Source organism: Aythya marila, assembly GCF_965140915.1.
Source record: "Aythya marila genome assembly, chromosome: Z".
Classification (NCBI taxonomy): Eukaryota; Metazoa; Chordata; class Aves; order Anseriformes; family Anatidae; genus Aythya; species Aythya marila.
In genome coordinates, this window is record NC_139080.1 from 50,276,899 (window position 1) to 50,294,985 (window position 18,087).

The following is an 18,087-nucleotide window of genomic DNA, read 5'->3' on the forward strand; positions in this document are numbered from 1 at the left end:
CCAGGGCTCAATTCTAGAGCCTGGTCTGTTCAACACTGTTATCAGAGATCTGGATGCAGGAGTTGAAGGCATCCCTAGCAAGTTTGCTGACAATACTGATGTGGCTCTCTGGAGGGACAAGAGGCTTGTGGAGAGATCTAGATAGATGGGAGCATTGGGCAAACATCAGCAGCATGGAGTTCCGCAAAGGTTCTGCCAGGTTCTGCACCTGGGGCAGTGTGAGTAATGCCAGACACAGACACAGGCACAGGCTGGAACAGGAGTGGCTGGAGGGAGAGCAGCTCAGCAGAAAGGGACCTGGCGGTGCTGTTGACAGCAGGCTCAGCATGAGCCAGCAGTGTGCCCTGCCAGCCAACCATTTGGCAGCAAACTGCATTTTGGGGTGCATTAACCACAGCATAGCCAGCCAGTCTGAAGGGATGATTCGATTGCTCTGTGTAGCATTGGTGCAGTTCTGGGCTCCACAATGTAGAAAGGGTGTTGAGACACTTGAAAGGGGAGAGTAACAAAGCTGGCCAAAAGGCTGGAGGCAGGTCCTGTGAGGAGAGGCTGAGGACACTTGGGTTGTCCAGTTTGGAGAAGAGGAGGACAAGAGGCAACCTCATGGCTCAGCAACTCCCTGAGGAGGGGAAGGGCAGAGGGAGGTGCTGGCCTCTGCTACCTGGGAACCCATGGCAGGACATGTGAGAACAGCTCTGCCACAGGAGGTTCCAACTGGACGTTAGGGAAAACGTCATTTCTGTGAGGATAGTAAATCACAGGAACAGACTTTCCAGAGAAGGTGGAAGCTTTGGAAACTTATTAGGTGATTTATGCCTCATGTCAGTGTTCAAGAGGTACTGGGATAATTCACTTAATAATATACTTTAACTTTTGGTTAGCTGTGAAGTACTCAGGCATTGATTTTTTAGATCCCTTCTAGCTAACTATTCTGGTCTATTCTAGTCTAGTCTAGTCTAGTCTAGTTCTATGGTGACTTAGCTACTTCTCTGTGCAGCCTGTTCCAATACTTCACAACCTTTTCAATGAATAAATTTTTCCTAATGTGCAATTTAAACCTCCACTTGCACAACTTGAGGTCATTTCCCTTTGTCCTATCATTTGTTGCTTGGGAGAAGAGCCCAATCCCTGCCTCAACATAGCCTACTTTAAGGTAATTGTAAACAAAAATAAGTAACCTTAAGCCTCCTTTTCTCCAGGCTAAACAACCTCAGCTCCCTCAGCCGCTGCTCACAAAACTTATTCTCTAGACCCTTCACCAACTTCATTGCCCTTCTTTGGACAGTCTCCAGCACCCTAATGTTCTTCTTATAGTGTGGGGCTAAGAATATCCATGCTAACTAGAATATTCATAAGAACTATGAAAAAAACCAACATTTAGAAACTCTAACAACTCTTTGTTTTGCTCACTGCAGAAGAAATATATGTGGCTTACAGTTTTTTTATTTATATACTTTGCTATTTTGAAATAAGTCATTTATCAGTATCATGCACTGTGATTTACAGTAAATCACTGACAACATACAAGCTCTCAAAATGTTGTTGAAGTCATGAATCACAGAATGGATGGCTCCCATTCTTCAGTGTGGGAATTATCATATTTATATATTAATAGAAAAATAATAAAAAAAAATCTGGTAAAAATTATTTTTCATCCAGTCTGAAAAGCATTTCTTGGATTCAGACTTTATTAGACTGTAAAATCATTAAGAGAAATCCACACTGAACTGAATAAAGATCTTAATTGTTTCAAAAACAGTTACACCATCACCATTACATAAATGTACCAGTGCAATCCTATTTTATAAGCTACCATCACAGAATCATTCTGTACATTCTTTCAGTACAAGAGTTTTGGAGAAAAAAAAAAAAAAGTCTATTAATGTGAAACGTGGTAAAATCTTTCCAATTTATAGCAATCGTGTATACGTGTAACATAAACACTATTAAAAAAGCTAACTCCAATCCTCTTCCAATATTTTAGCTCCTATACTTGTAACGCTTCTATTTGACTTCAAATTTCACGTACACTCCAAAAATGTCTGCATGAATACATCATGCTCATTCATCAACACATTCCCATTTACAAATTAAACACACTTAGCAAAATATTCAGCATGTGGTGATAACCACTTGTTCAAAGCCTCTGTCCATCAGAGAACACTGACTTCAAAAGGGATGTATAGGTCATTATGTTAATATCAACTAATGAGATCACTAGAGAGTATGTAAGAAGTTTGCTAAAAGACCAACAGAACCTGCTCTGGAAAATCCTCAGAAATCAGTAATATGTACTGTTGATTTCCTCTACAGCATGGTAAGAACTGCATACTTTTATCTGACAATCAAGTACATGATTGTATAAAGGTAGATATGCAGTAGACTTGACTTCCTGTTTCACCATATCTGCATTTATTTATGCAAAAAACAAGCTGAACAGTCAGTGTCACTTTTCTATCCAGCAAGAAAATAACATATATGTATATGTTATATATATATATATATATATATATATATAAATAAGAAATGCATATATATACATTTCTTATTTAAAAATCAAGGATATACAAATATTTTAATGCTCACACTGATAATCATGGTATTTTCCTTAATGTACTGTCCATGTGAAAGAGAAAACAGCATCCTTTCACTAAAAGAAAGGCAACAGAGAAACTGCCTGTGTAAGGTGTTCTTCTGTCTTTTGCTACAGAATTTATTATGCTAGCATTGGGCATATTGCCCTCTCTGTGTATAAGCTCCTCTCTCCAACAGCTGTGATCATTCAACCTCATGCCTGAGTAAAGCAACAACATGTGTATGTGGGAGAAAGACAAGTGAGTTTATGGTAAGAAGATAACTTTATAAAATTCTGAAAAACTATAATTAACAAAGAAGTCAGTGCTGTACTTTGACAAGTATTACGTCATATCTAGATAGAAACAAATCAATTTGTTTTAAGAACAGAAGCATTATTTTTACATTGATACATAAAAACATTCAGTCCATTCTGGATAGAAAATATATGCATATCACATAATATGAAAGCAGGAAGCATCTTATGGAAAGCATTCTCTAACTGCAATAACTTCAATATTAGCAATATTTGAACTCATGCTATGCAACAAGACTACAATTAAAAAACAAACAAACAAACAAACAAACAAAAAGAAAAACAAAACAAAAAACAGTTTAAAAGTATTTTGACAAAGAGCAAAGAGCCTTGGCCAAATAAACTCCACTAACATTATATATGGTTGTCAAGTCAACTGAAAAAATATTTTTATCTCATAAAACCTCTCTTACTTGTTTAAAAAACATTGCCAGATTTCCCCTCCCCTCCCCCCTCTCCTCTCCTCTCCTCTCCCCTCCCCTCCCCTCCCCTCCCCTCCCCTCCCCTCCCCTCCCCTCCCCTCCCCTCCCCTCCCCTCCCCTCCCCTCCCCTCCCTCCCCTCCCCTCCCCTCCCCTCCCCTCCCCTCCCCTCCCCTCCCCTCCCCTCCCCTCCCCTCCCCTCCCCTCCCCTCCCCTCCCCTCCCCTCCCCTCCCCTCCCCTCCCCTCCCCTCCCCTCCCCTCCCCTCCCCTCCCCTCCCCTCCCCTCCCCTCCCCTCCCCTCCCCTCCCCTCCCCTCCCCTCCCCTCCCCTCCCCTCTCCTCTCCTCTCCTCTCCTCTCCTCTCCTCTCCTCTCCTCTCCTCTCCTCTCCTCTCCTCTCCTCTCCTCTCCTCTCCTCTCCTCTCCTCTCCTCTCCTCTCCTCTCCTCTCCTCTCCTCTCCTCTCCTCTCCTCTCCTCTCCTCTCCTCTCCTCTCCTCTCCTCTCCTCTCCTCTCCTCTCCTCTCCTCTCCTCTCCTCTCCTCTCCTCTTTATTACTTTTGTGTGTGTGTGTGTGTTTGTAATACCATCCAAAAAGCTGGAACAATCTATGCTAAATTTTGAAGACGATCCCTGTTGATGTTTAATGTGCACCATGAGCAGTCCAAAGAAAAGACCTAATTTCTCTGTGCTTATAAGTCAGAATTAAAACACGGGCCACTGAAAGTACAAGACAAATGTTGGCTCTATTTTTCAGTGAAAAATTATTTTTTTTTACACTTCACTACCCCTGCAATGTGTACAACTGGATTCAAGATAGATAGACAACAGCATCTCTCTTACCATCAAGAAAAGTTTATATTCTTGCAGGCACAAAATGCATTCCAGTGTCAACCCACATACTGAAAAAGTACCAAGTACCACACTTCAATTTGATTTGATTATAGCTGAGAATTAAGAAATAAACGCTCTGTTATATCTCAAGAAATGGGCCTCATTCATTATTTGGTATTTAAAGTTAAATGAGGCTATTGCACACACCTTCTGGAAAGAATTAAGTCCGCATTATAAAGTGCTGTTTCATATTTCTTACTATAAGTCTCAAAAATTCTCCTACATATGCTACACTCATGTCATCAAATTTGCTCTGCGAGCCCACACACTTCCAGATGAAAAGCTTTTACTTTTTTATTATTCATTATTTTATTTGTGCTTTATAAGTGGCAGATGATGACCTAGTTATCACCACCACATTCCACTTAAATACATGGTCATTCAGTTGAACAATAATGATGCTATTAAACTAGAAACAGGTAATGAAGGCACAAAGGCAAAATGGTATTAAATGGTATAATTTAGGAACAAATAGTTGGGAGAGTTCAGATAGCTGCAGAGAATTATTTTAGGTCTATCTCTTAACAAAACTAAATTTAAAAGATGAATGAGAATAGTAGCTATTAGTAGAGAATAGCAGTTCAGAGTTTTATAGAGTCGCTACCATAAAAAAGATTAGGGAATAGATAGATTAGAAAAAACACAAGACCCTAAAGGAAAATCCAGCTAACCAAGGAACCAGGGGTACCTTGCCAAATATTCAGTACAGTACGTAGATTCTCAAATCCTAAAAGGTAAGGTTCAGCCCAAGAGAAACAAGCAGCAGAGGGACAGTGAGGATAAACTGCAGATCTAGGATAATAGTATTAGTTTAAACCTATGGCAGAATTAAAAGTATTGAAAAAAAAAATAATTCCCTTTATGAAGGCAACAGTAAGATTCTGAATGCTATTGGTTTGTACCTCTGTTCTGTGGTGGAATCAGGGTGACAACTGACTTCTTTCCTAATTAATATTTTATAAATGTTATATATTTTTACAAATGGCTACATACAATTTTTAAATTCACTCAAGCAATTTTTCAAAAATATTTCTGCTGTAGAATTTTTTCCATTCTGGCAAATAAAGTATAGGCATATAATGGATTGTATCCTTCTGAAAATAGGAATAACTTTTAATTAAAAAGCATTACTAATTACAAAGTATTATTCTCTGTATTATTTCCACTGTTGTCTTTTTTGTTGTTGTGTGCAGGATTATCTTAGAATGATAAAAACTTGTTTTTACTATGTCTAAAATTTGAAAACTACAAGGTTTAAAAACTTACATGACATTTACTAGTTCAATCATTACTTCTAACAATTTGTGTAAACTGAAATTTTGCGTATCACATTATCAAAGGGACACATTTTATAAAAGAAAATACTACCACTTAGGCTACCACAGACAGAGTATATGGAAGCTGCACTGCTTTGTTAGTACTTGTGTTGCACCTTTAAGATAAAAATCTGAAGTGTTATGACATTATTATCTTCATAGTGAAAATGATGTTGTAAAGACAGGTTTCTATAAGTTATTTTCTACATAGCTACGTTCTATAAAGTTATTTTAAACAATTAATGCAAAAAGTAGGTATTGCATGTTTGTTGTGTTGTGTTTTTTGTTTTTAATTCCATTTTATTTTTTTTTAAATTTCAGTTACTGAAAAATAATTCTTGGATTAATATTTTATAAGTGTTTTTAAGCATATGACTGTTTCACAGATCATTGCATAAACAGGATAAGACTCATGAATTATTGACACTGAGGTGAATTGAAAGGCCAGCTACAGAAAATCTAAGATGGTAAAAGGCAAAAGACAATTTATTTTGAAAAAAAAACAAACAAACTTTTCTTTAATGGAAGAATCTGAAGGAAGAGGAAATCTCAGTCCTCTTATTAACAATCTGATATTTAAAATAAAAAAAATAAATAAAAAGGAAATATGTTTACCCAATGAATAGTTCTCTTGTCAATCATTGCTAGAACCTAAGACACCCATAACTTAGATTACATGTTCAGTCTTGAAACCATTGGGTAAAAAATACAACTTGTAGATTAATATACTTTTGTTAAGATATACTGCATGTTGGTTTCCACCTGAGTTTTCATCTTTTGCTGAACAGCTGCCTTCCTCTCTATCACTCTCTATCACATTTCTAGCATCAAGATTCAAGAAGCTGGATCTAGATACAGGATGGTGCCCTTCTCCTTTGGCTTAAGTATATAAATAATTTAAAGCTTTGATGTGACAGTTGTATTTAGCATACATACTAAAGATTTTTTAACAGAAAGCATTCAATACAAAAGAATTATTCACCTCTAGCAAATATGATACCCCTGCCACATCCTGCAATCTGCACTATTTCAAGATAAACAGTTATGTCTACGGTTTATGTCTTTAAGCCTATGCTAAGAAAAACATTGACATGTAACATGTCTTCAAGAAAATTTGTAATTAGAAAAAAAAAAAGAAAAACCATCCTTTGAGCTATTGTGTATTCAGTGAACAGATAAAAAGCTTCTTTATTAACAAAAACATTGACACTATTACAATACTCTGAACATTTTCACAGTTACTTTAAATGTATCAGAATATCAGTTCAAGTTATGCATTCTGTAGGCTGTTCAATGCCTAACAGTTCACTTTGGAAATGTAATTAAAAGGAAGGTTAACTACAAATCCACCTATGAATTCTATGGTCTGGCAGAAATGGAAGACTTGCTACCTTGCTAGAGAAAGACTTTACTAATCTTCTAAATTTCAAGTGTAAAATTATGCAAACTTACTAAAAATGCTGATGCAGTGCTACTTCACTGTCTCATTTCTTCACTGCTTCATTTCTTTCTGAGGTCTTTCTTTCTTCAGCTGTCTAGCTGGGCACAAAATAAGATCTTTCTTAAGCCTCCATCCTTAAAACTGGACTAAGCAAAACTTTTTTCTCTTTTCTTTCTTTTAAGGATTTTGAAAAAATATATGCATTTTTGAAGTAAGATTTAAGTGAAATTGCAGTGTGTAATAAGCTGCATCCTCTTCTGTCATCTCTATTTCTGTGTTGGAAGATGTCCAGACTATGAGGAAGTTTTGTATGCTATACCCATCTGCCCAGTAAGTTCATAGACTGATTTAAATAATGTCTGTGAATCACAGTTACTTACTTTAATGGTATAATTTTATATATACTTTTATACTTTTAAGATATGCAGAAAGATCAGAGGCTAACACTTTTTAAATAACTTACTGACTAAACAATGCAAACCGAATGTCAGAATACAAGGTGATCTCAACAATATTGTGATTGTTTTTGTGGGAAAACATTATTTTTTGCCATTGCTTTCTATTTACTATTATTGGAGAGTACCAGCCATCCTTCCCATGGGGATAAACGTAAAATACTTTGAACTTCACAAATATTAGTTAAAAAGGAGAAGTAAAAAAAAAAAGACTAAAGTCAGTGCACCGTGGAGATTTTATTGCCATACTTTCAAACAGTATGGATTCTCTTCTTAATATAATAGGAAAAAAGGACAGTCTTTGAGATGAAAATATGGGGTCATTCCCATAAAAACTGTGTGTGAAATAAAAAATATGTAATGCGGAAATGCAAAGTAAAAATTCTCTAACTTTCATTAAAAGAAAAAAAGAAAAGGAATAACCCCAAAGTGATAATGTGGACATTATCAAATAAAGGATTAGATAAATTATTAGCAAATAGATTACCTATCTTAACACACCAGTTCAATATACCCATGGTTAAATAACCTACATTTTGCAAACTTCCTTTATTTCAATATTTTATAAACAAATCAGAGGTGGCTAAATATATGATATGAAGTAGAACTATTCTTAGAAGATGTTAGCATTTAAAAGATAGGTATATTCTGAGATATTAATAGACTTCTGAAAAATTCATTCACTTAATGTGTAGAATGAAGCAATTTTCTCACATTTGCATGTTCCACTGCTAGGGTGTTCCATAATAGGACCCCAAATCTTAATTAGACTGTCTACTTCCTGCTACTATACAAATTGTACAAACAATAAGAAAAAACATCCAAAATTTTAAGATATTTGAATTTAAGCATATGTCCTTCTGCATAGAAATTACAAACAAACAAAAACAAAAATGCAATGGCCATAGTTTCATATAAATGACAGTGAAATAGGAACACATAAAATGGAAAAAATAAGTACACAAACTAACACTAAAGTGGTATTTTAAGGCAAAAATAGAGAAAAAAATGTTTATAGGAGCCAAGAAATTAAGTTCTCGGCCTCCTAGATAACAAATTCAGAAATCCTACTCAATTTTAACCTACTAATTAATATTAAGTAATTTACAATTCCCTGATAGCAAATGAATAAATAATTAAATGAAACATAAAAGCAGAGTATTAAAAGTTGTACTATTTCAGAAGAGAAGGTTTGGAGCTGGAAAAAAATTAAAAAAATAAAAAATAAAGTACTATTCAAACCATTAATAAAATAAAATATAGCCATATTGATCTCATTAGTTTCACAGTTTTACTTTCACTTGAATCAAAAGCATGAGTAAGGGATTGCAGTACAAACTTGCAAAATGCACTCCAGTAATGAAGGCAATTGCAAAGAAACTGCAATCGTACTAAAACAGTGTTGCAACTGAGAAACCTCAAAAGACTACAACCTATACCATAAACTGCATTACTTTCATTAGTTTTATTTCAAAAATATTCCTCAGTTTACCATATCTGCACTTATTTCTTCAGGGTTTTTATCTTCAGCAATTGCTTATGTCATCATTTCATACCGTGGTCCACTGTCCTCAGATCATATATTATTTCATTTATGAATCATTTATGATTCATTTCCTAATGAACTAAAACATGTTCTGAGCATTACTAGAAATAAATTCGACTGCCTTCTCTGAACACAAAAATAAATACAAAGACCACATAGGGAGTTTTTTCCTTCCTTTAAATAGCATTAAAATGTAACTTTTTTACTTTCTAATTCATTCCAAAAGATACTTATCCTATATTCTGGAATGTAAAAGAAATGTAAGTAAATAAGTACCCAAATAAGAATATTATCTGTTGCATATCTAAAAGAAAACTATTTCAAGTAAGAAGAAAAAGGTGCTATTGAAGATGGCAATTTCAAATCATGGATTGCTCCTTTAAATTCTGTTTTCAGCATGGAAAAGTGTATGTTGATAAGACAGATAACACAACTACAATCCTAATAATAATTTTGTTTAGAAAGATGAACACCAACTGCTCGGTATATATCAAGTAAAAACATAAAGTTTTAATTACCTAACATTCCTTGTCAGACTATCTAAAACTTGCTTGCACCTACTTTTTGTCTAGTGTGATAATAGAACAGCAAGAGTGTTCTTGTAACTAAGAGTTAGAAATAAAGTACTGAGTATCACTATTCTGCAGAAATAATATTTAATGATGACTATAAAGAGCATAACAGAGATTTTTGTTCAACAGTCAAAGAACCATCATAACCCTTTCAAGAACAAGGCACTATTCAAGACTTATTTTTTCATTTCTTTTGGAAAACTGAATTAGCGGTTTTTCCTAACAACTTTTAGTTTCTCTACTGCCCAGATAGGCTGCCATGATACCTCTGATTCCCTTTGAACTGCCTTATTCTGATGAAATAATGTCAACTTTAAAATAAAAGACAGGTATTTTAATAGTATATTTAGTATTTAGGATCAGGGAGACTTAATATAAGGAATATGTATGAAGTAAGACAAATTATTTTAGGGACTCTTCTGACAAAACAATCTCATTGACAGTTATAAATTAGCACTCTTACTTTAGTATACATACCAGAAAGTATTTTTCTCTGTGGAAAAAAAAAATAAATCAGAATCATTCAGTTGGAAGGGATCTACTTAAATCATTGAGTCCAAATGCCTGAACACTTCAGGGCTAAAAGTTAAAAAAAAATTATTAAGGGCATTATCCTAATGAACACCAGCAGGCAAGGGGCATCAACCACTTTTCCAGGAAGCCAGTTGCAGTGATTTACTATCCTCACAGAAACGACATTTTCCCTAATGTCCAGTTGGAACCTCCTGTGGCAGAGCTGTTCTCACATGTCCTGCCATGGGTTCCCAGGGAGCAGAGGCCAGCACCTCCCTCTGCCCTTCCCCTCCTCAGGGAGTTGCTGAGCCATGAGGTTGCCTCTTGTCCTCCTCTTCTCCAAACTGGACAACCCAAGTGTCCTCAGCCTCTCCTCACAGGACCTGCCTCCAGCCTTTTGGCCAGCTTTGTTACTCTCCCCTTTCAAGTGTCTCAACATCCTTTCTACATTGTGGAGCCCAGAACTGCACCAATGCTACACAGAGCAATCGAATCATCTCTTCAGACTGGCTGGCTATGCTGTGGTTAATGCACCCCAAAATGCAGTTTGCTGCCAAATGGTTGGCTGGCAGGGCACACTGCTGGCTCATGCTGAGCCTGCTGTCAACAGCACCGCCAGGTCCCTTTCTGCTGAGCTGCTCTCCCTCCAGCCACTCCTGTTCCAGCCTGTGCCTGTGTCTGTGTCTGGCATTACTCACACTGCCCCAGGTGCAGAACCTGGCAGAACCTTTGCAGAACTCCATGCTGCTGATGTTTGCCCAATGCTCCCATCTATCTAGATCCCTCCACAAGCCTCTTGTCCCTCCAGAGAGCCACATCAGTATTGTCAGCAAACTTGCTAGGGATGCCTTCAACTCCTGCATCCAGATCTCTGATAACAGTGTTGAACAGACCAGGCTCTAGAATTGAGCCCTGGGAGATACTGCTAGTGACTGGCCACCAGCCAGATGTAGTCCCATTCACTACTGCTCTTTGAGTGCTGCCATTCAGCCAGTTCATCACCCAGCATAGCAGGTTCTTTTATATCTCACATTTGGATAATTTGACCAGAAGGATGCTGTGAGAGACTGTATCAAAGACCTTACTAAAATCCAGAAAGATCGCATCCACAACCTTCCCATCATCCACCTAGTAGGTGACCTTATCATAGAAGGAGCTTGGATTACTAAAGTCAGACTTCAACTTGTTGAATCCATGTTGACTATGTCTTATAACAGCTTTATTCTTTCAATGCCTCTCAGTAACACCCAACACAATCCTCTCTGTAACTTTTTCAGGGCTTAAGGTTAGATTAACATGTCTGTAGTTTCCTGTGTCTTCTCTCATGCTCTTTTTGTATAATATTGGGCTAGCTTCCAGTCAGCAGATACTTCCCCTCACTACCACTACCTCTGGTAAATTGCTGAGAGGGGTCCAGCTAAAATATCCATGAATTCTCTCAGCATTCTGGGGTGAGTTTTAGTCCTTAAACCAAAAAGTTTTAACTATTTCATAATCACTGTGGCCATGACAGGTACTTGCTGTCAACTTTCCCACAAGACTAGATCTTCCTTGTTCTCAAACAACAGGTCTAGGACTTTCCTAGTTGTTTTTGTAAGTGCTTGTGACAGGAAATTATCTTCAACACACTTTAGGAATTTCTCAGACTTGCTTGTTGCAGCAATATGATATTCCCAGTTTATGCCTGGGAAATTGAAATATTTCAAAAAGATGAGGGCAATCAATGCCAAGACTTCTCTTTATTGCCTGCAGAATACTTCAACCATGCCATCATCCTCTGTGTGGTTGATAGGAGACATCATAGGTGTCTCCTATCACGGATGCTTTGCTATCCATCCCCTTAATGGGTAGAGACCCAGAGGCTCTCTACCATGTCATCCCTAATGGCAAGGAATGTACAACCTCATCTCTCCCTTACTTACAGCACAACACCTCTACCTCACCTGCCCTGCTTATCCATCCTGAACAGCCAATAATCCTCCATCCTAGAAATCCAGTCATGGGACTTGTCCCTCCCAGTCTCATTAATACCAATGATATCAGAGCTCTGGAAAGGGAACAAAGCTTCCAGTTTGTCCCATTTGTTCTTCATACTGCATGTGTTTGTATACAAGCATTTCAGCTATGCTCTTGATTTTGCAGAGCTTCCTGAAGTAGCATCAGTGCTCTCATTAGCCTTGTCACCCTCAGATCCCTTGGCTTAAACTCAGTGTTTGTGATGGTACACCACTCCCTGGTGATCCTAGTTTAAAACCCTCCCAGTCAGCCTCATCAGGTTACAGGCAAAGAAATATTTGTCTCATTGAGATGGACCCTGTCAGGCCCCAGAAGACCTTTCATCTCAAAGACGTTTTTATCGTTATAAAACCCAAAATTCTAGCAGAGGCACCACCAGTCTTGGAGCCAAGCATTGATCACCTGAGCTCATTTTTTTCTTTCTCTGTCTCTCCTCTTTACTGAGAGGATTGAGAAAAACGCTGTTTGTGCTTCTGAGTCCTTTAGTTATCTCCACAGGGCCCTGAAATCTCTTGTGATAGACCTTCCTGTGGCAAAATCATTGGTATCATCTTGAAAGGGGAGGAGAGGATAATAGTCTGAAGGCTGTGTTGTCCTTGAAAGCTCACTGGAAACATCCCTGATCCGAGCACCATGGAGGCAGCAAACTTTGCTGCAAAGAAGGTCTGGTCTGAAGATGGGATCCTCTGTGACCTTCAGGAGTGAAGACAGGTAATTTTCCTCCTAGTACCTGATATAGTGCTGTGTTTGGGGTTTAGGATGAATATACTATTGATAACACACCAATGTTTTAGTTGCTGCTGAGCACGGAGCCAAGGACTTTTCAGCTCCTCACACTGCCCTGCCAGCAAGGAGGCTGGGGGTGCACAAGAAGGTGGGAGGTAACACAGGCAGAACATAGCCCAGCTGGCCAAAGGGATGTCCCGTGCCATGCTGGTGTCATGCTCAGCAATAAAACTTGTGGGAGGTGTCTAGGAAGGGCTGCCATTACTCAGGGACTGGCCGGGCATTGGTCAGAGGGTGTTGATCAACTGTGTTGTTGTTGTTGTTTCCCTTTTTATTAAATTGTCCTTAACCCAACCCACAAGTTCTTGCACTTTTAGCTTCTTTAATTCTTCCCCCATCCCACTTGGGGGGTGTGAGCGAACAGCTGTGTAATGCTGAGCTGCCTGCCAGTTTAAACCACAACATCTATGCCTATCGTGAGTTAGTAGGAGCTATAAAGTCTTCTGTTTCGCTCTGTCCTGAAAAGAGAAAGGCACAGAGAAGGGTATGGCTTCTCTTATTATTCATAAGAAAGGCTGCTGTTCCTGACTAAGTACACACAGAGGTTTATTCTTCTATATTTTTCCAGAAGAATCTGCCAAACATTTTCCTGGAGATAAACTTGAAAAAAGTTGCTGGACTAAAAATTAGGAAATTTAAAAATTCTTAGTTTACCCCACAGACATGTATTTTGAAAAGAGCAAAACACTACCAACGTAGTGATGCCACTATCTCAGCAAACCTCTCTCTGTTTCTTTCTTAAAATAGAAAAGTCATTAGATTGTAAGTAGCAGGTGGACTGTATGCATATCGACCCAGGCACCAAGAAAGGCTTTACTCTTTCTTTCACAGCTAATCTGTACAGCACCTGAAGTTTCTCATTATATTTGTGATTAGATGATTTTCAAGGAGTTTGAAGGACTTCTATAAAACCTAATTTACTGCTTTAGCTTTCCATGTGCTAATCTTGTGCCTTGTTAAACACAAATTCAATTGTAAAATTCTACTTTGACCCTATAAATATCAAGATAGTACTTTTTTCAGTTACTTTAATGAGATTCCCTACTCCACATTAGTAACTTATACACTAAGATTGGTAGACAATGGTGACTTTAGAATTAGCTTTTATTATTCTTACTGATTTTGTCGAGTTCTGTTATTGCATTTTGGAATGCAATCACAAAATAAAACAACAACCAAACAAACAAAAAAAAAACAAAAAAAACCACAGAGTACCTGATGCTCCATTAGCAATTAATAATTTCACTTTTAAAACTATTTTATTTTCCATTGGATTTCATATGATTGCTTAATACCATCACAAGAAAAATTTATGGTTTTTGCTCATGAGTCAACAAAATTCCACAGACTTCTTTTTTGGAACTACAAAATACCTGGTAGGATTGGTAGGATATCCAAAATGTTACAGACAACTACTTTTCATATTAACAAAAAAAAAAAAAAAAAAAAAAAAAGCTTACCAGCAAAAGAATGCTGATGTGTATAAAATTGATCCTAAGAAACTCCACCAGTACCTCTTTCAGCTACTTAGACCAACTTTTAAAGTCCACTTTAAACACACATTTAATGTTAGTCGATATATTTTGAGATACTGCTGTTTATATACACCTTTTATTTCTTCATACTTAAAAAGCAGTCATACTCCATAATGAATATATCTAAGTTATTTGATAACATAAATGCTAACATGTCTCTCTTTTCATAGTCTCCATGTGGAAGTATTTTATTCCAGTGTCGTTCATTTCATTTCTGTAATATGACTTCATTACATAATTACCGAATTGCTCATTAGATTTGTTGAAACACATAGACCTGATTATTCAAAACAAATCCACTAGTGTGTTACGACTTGTAATCTCTGATAACATAGACTGACTCCTAATAATTTGAGATGAAACTGAAAAGTAAATAGTTGACATTACTTCTTTATGTCATAAAAAGAGAATATGCTTTCAGACATACATGTCTAGAACAAAGCCACTTTATTATTGCTAAGTAAAGTTTAGTTTTCCAGTGTATTTCATACAGAATATTTATTTTCCAGTTCTTTATCAGAGGCAACTCTAGCTGCAGTTCAATAATTAATATGCCTGTTCATTTTCTAAGTATTCTTACCGCTTCTCTTGGAGCTCAGCTGGTGCTGATCATATACATACGCCAATTTATTTTTTTTTCTACAAATCAAATGTCTGCTTATATGTCTATTTTTCTAACAAAAGTTTCACAGAAGTATTAATCAATTCATTGAAAAGGGAGTTCATATATAAATGCGGACTAACAAAGCTGTAATCAGACTTACATTTTCATTAATCTTTTTGTTATGGACTTATTGGGAAAACTGAGAAAACCAAAACACAATGCCTAAATAGGTCAAAAAATGATAGGAAATCATACTACATACTTTCTCTCCCAGCTCCATAGAAATGCAATGACAAAAAATATTTCAAGCTAAGGACCAAATGCAATTAAATTCAGAGCGCACCTTGTGCAGCAGCCTTGGAAGAACTACTAGCACTGTTGACAAGTGTAACAGTGGGCCTCCATGTCTGCTTGATAGGTCTGACTTGTCTGCTGCAAGACAAATCTGTTTTATAAGACAGTATCCTGCATTCTCATATTTTCTACTGCAGAACAAACAAACCTCCCATAACTTCACAAAAGTGTTATACCTTCTTTCTGTTTTCCATATTTAGGATTTTTCACATCACCACTTCTCAAGAAGCATAAGGTGTTATGTTTTTTGTTGATAAGATACCTCTTTTTCCAAGTCCAGTAACTCCATTGCTAAACTTTTTTTTTTATCTAAAGGTATTTTTGTTGTGTGGGGCATAAAGCAGTACTTATTTTTCTCTAAATTATCTGGCATTATCATACCTGTCTTAAAAAAAATTCTAATTTACTCCATCAGTGAATTTATCTGCAGATCATATTCAGTCATTGTTTCTGTCCTCTTAGTTTACTGTCAAATGAACAAGTGTACAGGAAATGAGTCTTCCTCTACCCTTTCTTCTAATATTAGCAAACACTATAGTAAAAAAAAAGAAAGAGGTCAGCATGAAGCTACAAAACACAAACAAATCTTTGTTTTGAAGTCTTTCCTTTATAATATCTATCACTCAGGCTGGCTTCTATGAAGCTGGAATTGTTTTCTGCAGTTATGAAAATCAAAAAAAAAAAAAAAAGGAAAAGTTTAATTTCATGCAACATGTAATAATCACATCACCCTTTTACTCCGAGTTATACAATTGCCTTGAATTTGCTTAGTTTCCATACAGTAGAAATTCTGAATAGAAATGTCCGATTTCCAACTCTTTTGTAATCAGTTGTAATCAACTCTACCCAAGCTCAAGGAGCTTTCACCAACTTTAAACAAAATCAGTTTTAATTTGAAGATTTTGTCCTAAGGTGCCTGACCTCAACTTTCAGAGGGTCTGAGCTTTCAAAGCATTTAATAAATCATTCCTCTCCATTGTCCACTTGCAGCTTCACACAGAAGCTGCTTTTCTAAACATGTACACATGTACATACATACCTATATCAGACACTACAGGTAAAAATAACAGAGCTTTCTTTTTTTTAGGAAGAACTCTCATACTTATTTTTCTATATCAAGTACTTAAGCCAAGAATCAAATACCGCTTTCATTAACTAACTTGATTATGGCATAAGAATTTCTCAATTTATTTCAAAGCATTTTTCGCTTAAAGAGTAAACACACCCAATCAATTGTGTAGGGATAGTTATCTTCACTTTCTCTTTGTCATGCTTTTCTATTAAGGTGGCAGGGAGAGTATTAATATTACAATGACCAATGACCATTATATGCTTTAATGGGATCTATCCTGAGAATGCCAAATTCAATAAGGCCTCTTCCAACTCGTGATCTCATTAAAATGCTTGTTGGCAACAATATGCAGAGCTGGATCTGATACACAATACCACAGTCCCAAAAGAAAATAGAAAAAAAACATCTTGGGGCACCTGCTTTTCCTCTTGACTATGTCAGTCCTTCCAGCCAACTTCATTATTGTGAAGCTATAAGGTTCCTGTATTACTCAAAGCTGTAAACATTTTCTTAATTCACATATGTTTTCTTATGGAATTCTGAATTATGGATATTGATACATGACACTATTGTTATTATTAAAAAAAAAAAAAAAAAAAAAACAACATTATTTTCCAAAGTTTTCATCAAAATTAACAGCTTTCCCAATAGGGGGAAAAAAAATGAAGTACACAATCAATTTAAAAGTAAATCATACTGACACCACATGCAAAAAAAAAAAAAGGGTTTGTTGTCCATGTACTTACTTGTGACCCATCTCATGGGCAATGGTAAAAGCGAGATTCAGACCATTGTCCTCTGCAATAATACATTTTCGTTTTTCACTGCACATTCCACTCAGATAGGCTATACCTAGGAAACATAACCACCACATTCAATTATTTTTATTATTACTAAATGTACATACTGTAGCTTTACTGACCCCAAATAGGTCTGAAAACTTACAGTCATCAAAACAATCCAAATATATAAGCAGGTACCACACAAAAATTTATGTATTCATAAGTTACAACTAACTTTAGCACAAAAGAGGATAAAAAGTGTAAGAGAAATCACAAGCAATGGCAATATTAGATGAAAGTAATATTACCTAATTACACAGGCTGCAATGTGCAGAAAATGTATTCTTTACAAGCATTACAGGTACCTTAATAAGATATGAGGGAGCACAAGTACAGGTAGTGGTACTGCTGTAAATGAAGATAGATGTGTACAATAATAAGAAACAAATACAAACTGGTATTTTCTGTGACAGACATACAATGAAAACATAGAGCACCACACCTAAATCATCACTGTTAAGTACTGATATCATTCAGTGTGTCCATTTAAAATTGTCCATTTAAAATTAAATAGAAGAATCAGAGCTAGTAAAATTCTTAGAAGGCTGCAGTTTGTTTATTGTAGAGCCTGTAATACCAATACTATCAAATACCTAGGTTTTCAAAAATTGGAAGCCTAAGAAGTAGGCTTCTGAGGTAATGCTGTATTTCAAATAAGAAAGGCCACAATTTTAAAAGCTTGAGCAATATGCTGCTTAACTTGGGTAATGGTCATTTTTTTTCAGGCCGTAAATACATCTAGTGGGGACACATTGTCGTCATTCATTGTTTGAAATTTCAGAGTAAGCAATCAAAACCCTGTTTCAAGTGTTTGGCCTATTTCCCAGGAACATC

At 36.5% G+C, this 18,087-nt stretch overlaps 1 protein-coding gene across 1 annotated transcript in view; it reads right to left on the reverse strand.

Moving 5' to 3' along the window:
* Positions 1–18,087, reverse strand: part of ADAMTS19 (ADAM metallopeptidase with thrombospondin type 1 motif 19) — a gene marked incomplete at its 5' end in the record, with an annotated part of 160,394 nt that overhangs the window by 64,670 nt on the left and 77,637 nt on the right. Inside the window, one exon of the mRNA XM_082784065.1 lies at positions 17,158–17,263. Coding sequence (XP_082640191.1) covers positions 17,158–17,263 — 106 coding nt within the window. The remainder of the gene's footprint in view (positions 1–17,157; positions 17,264–18,087) is intronic.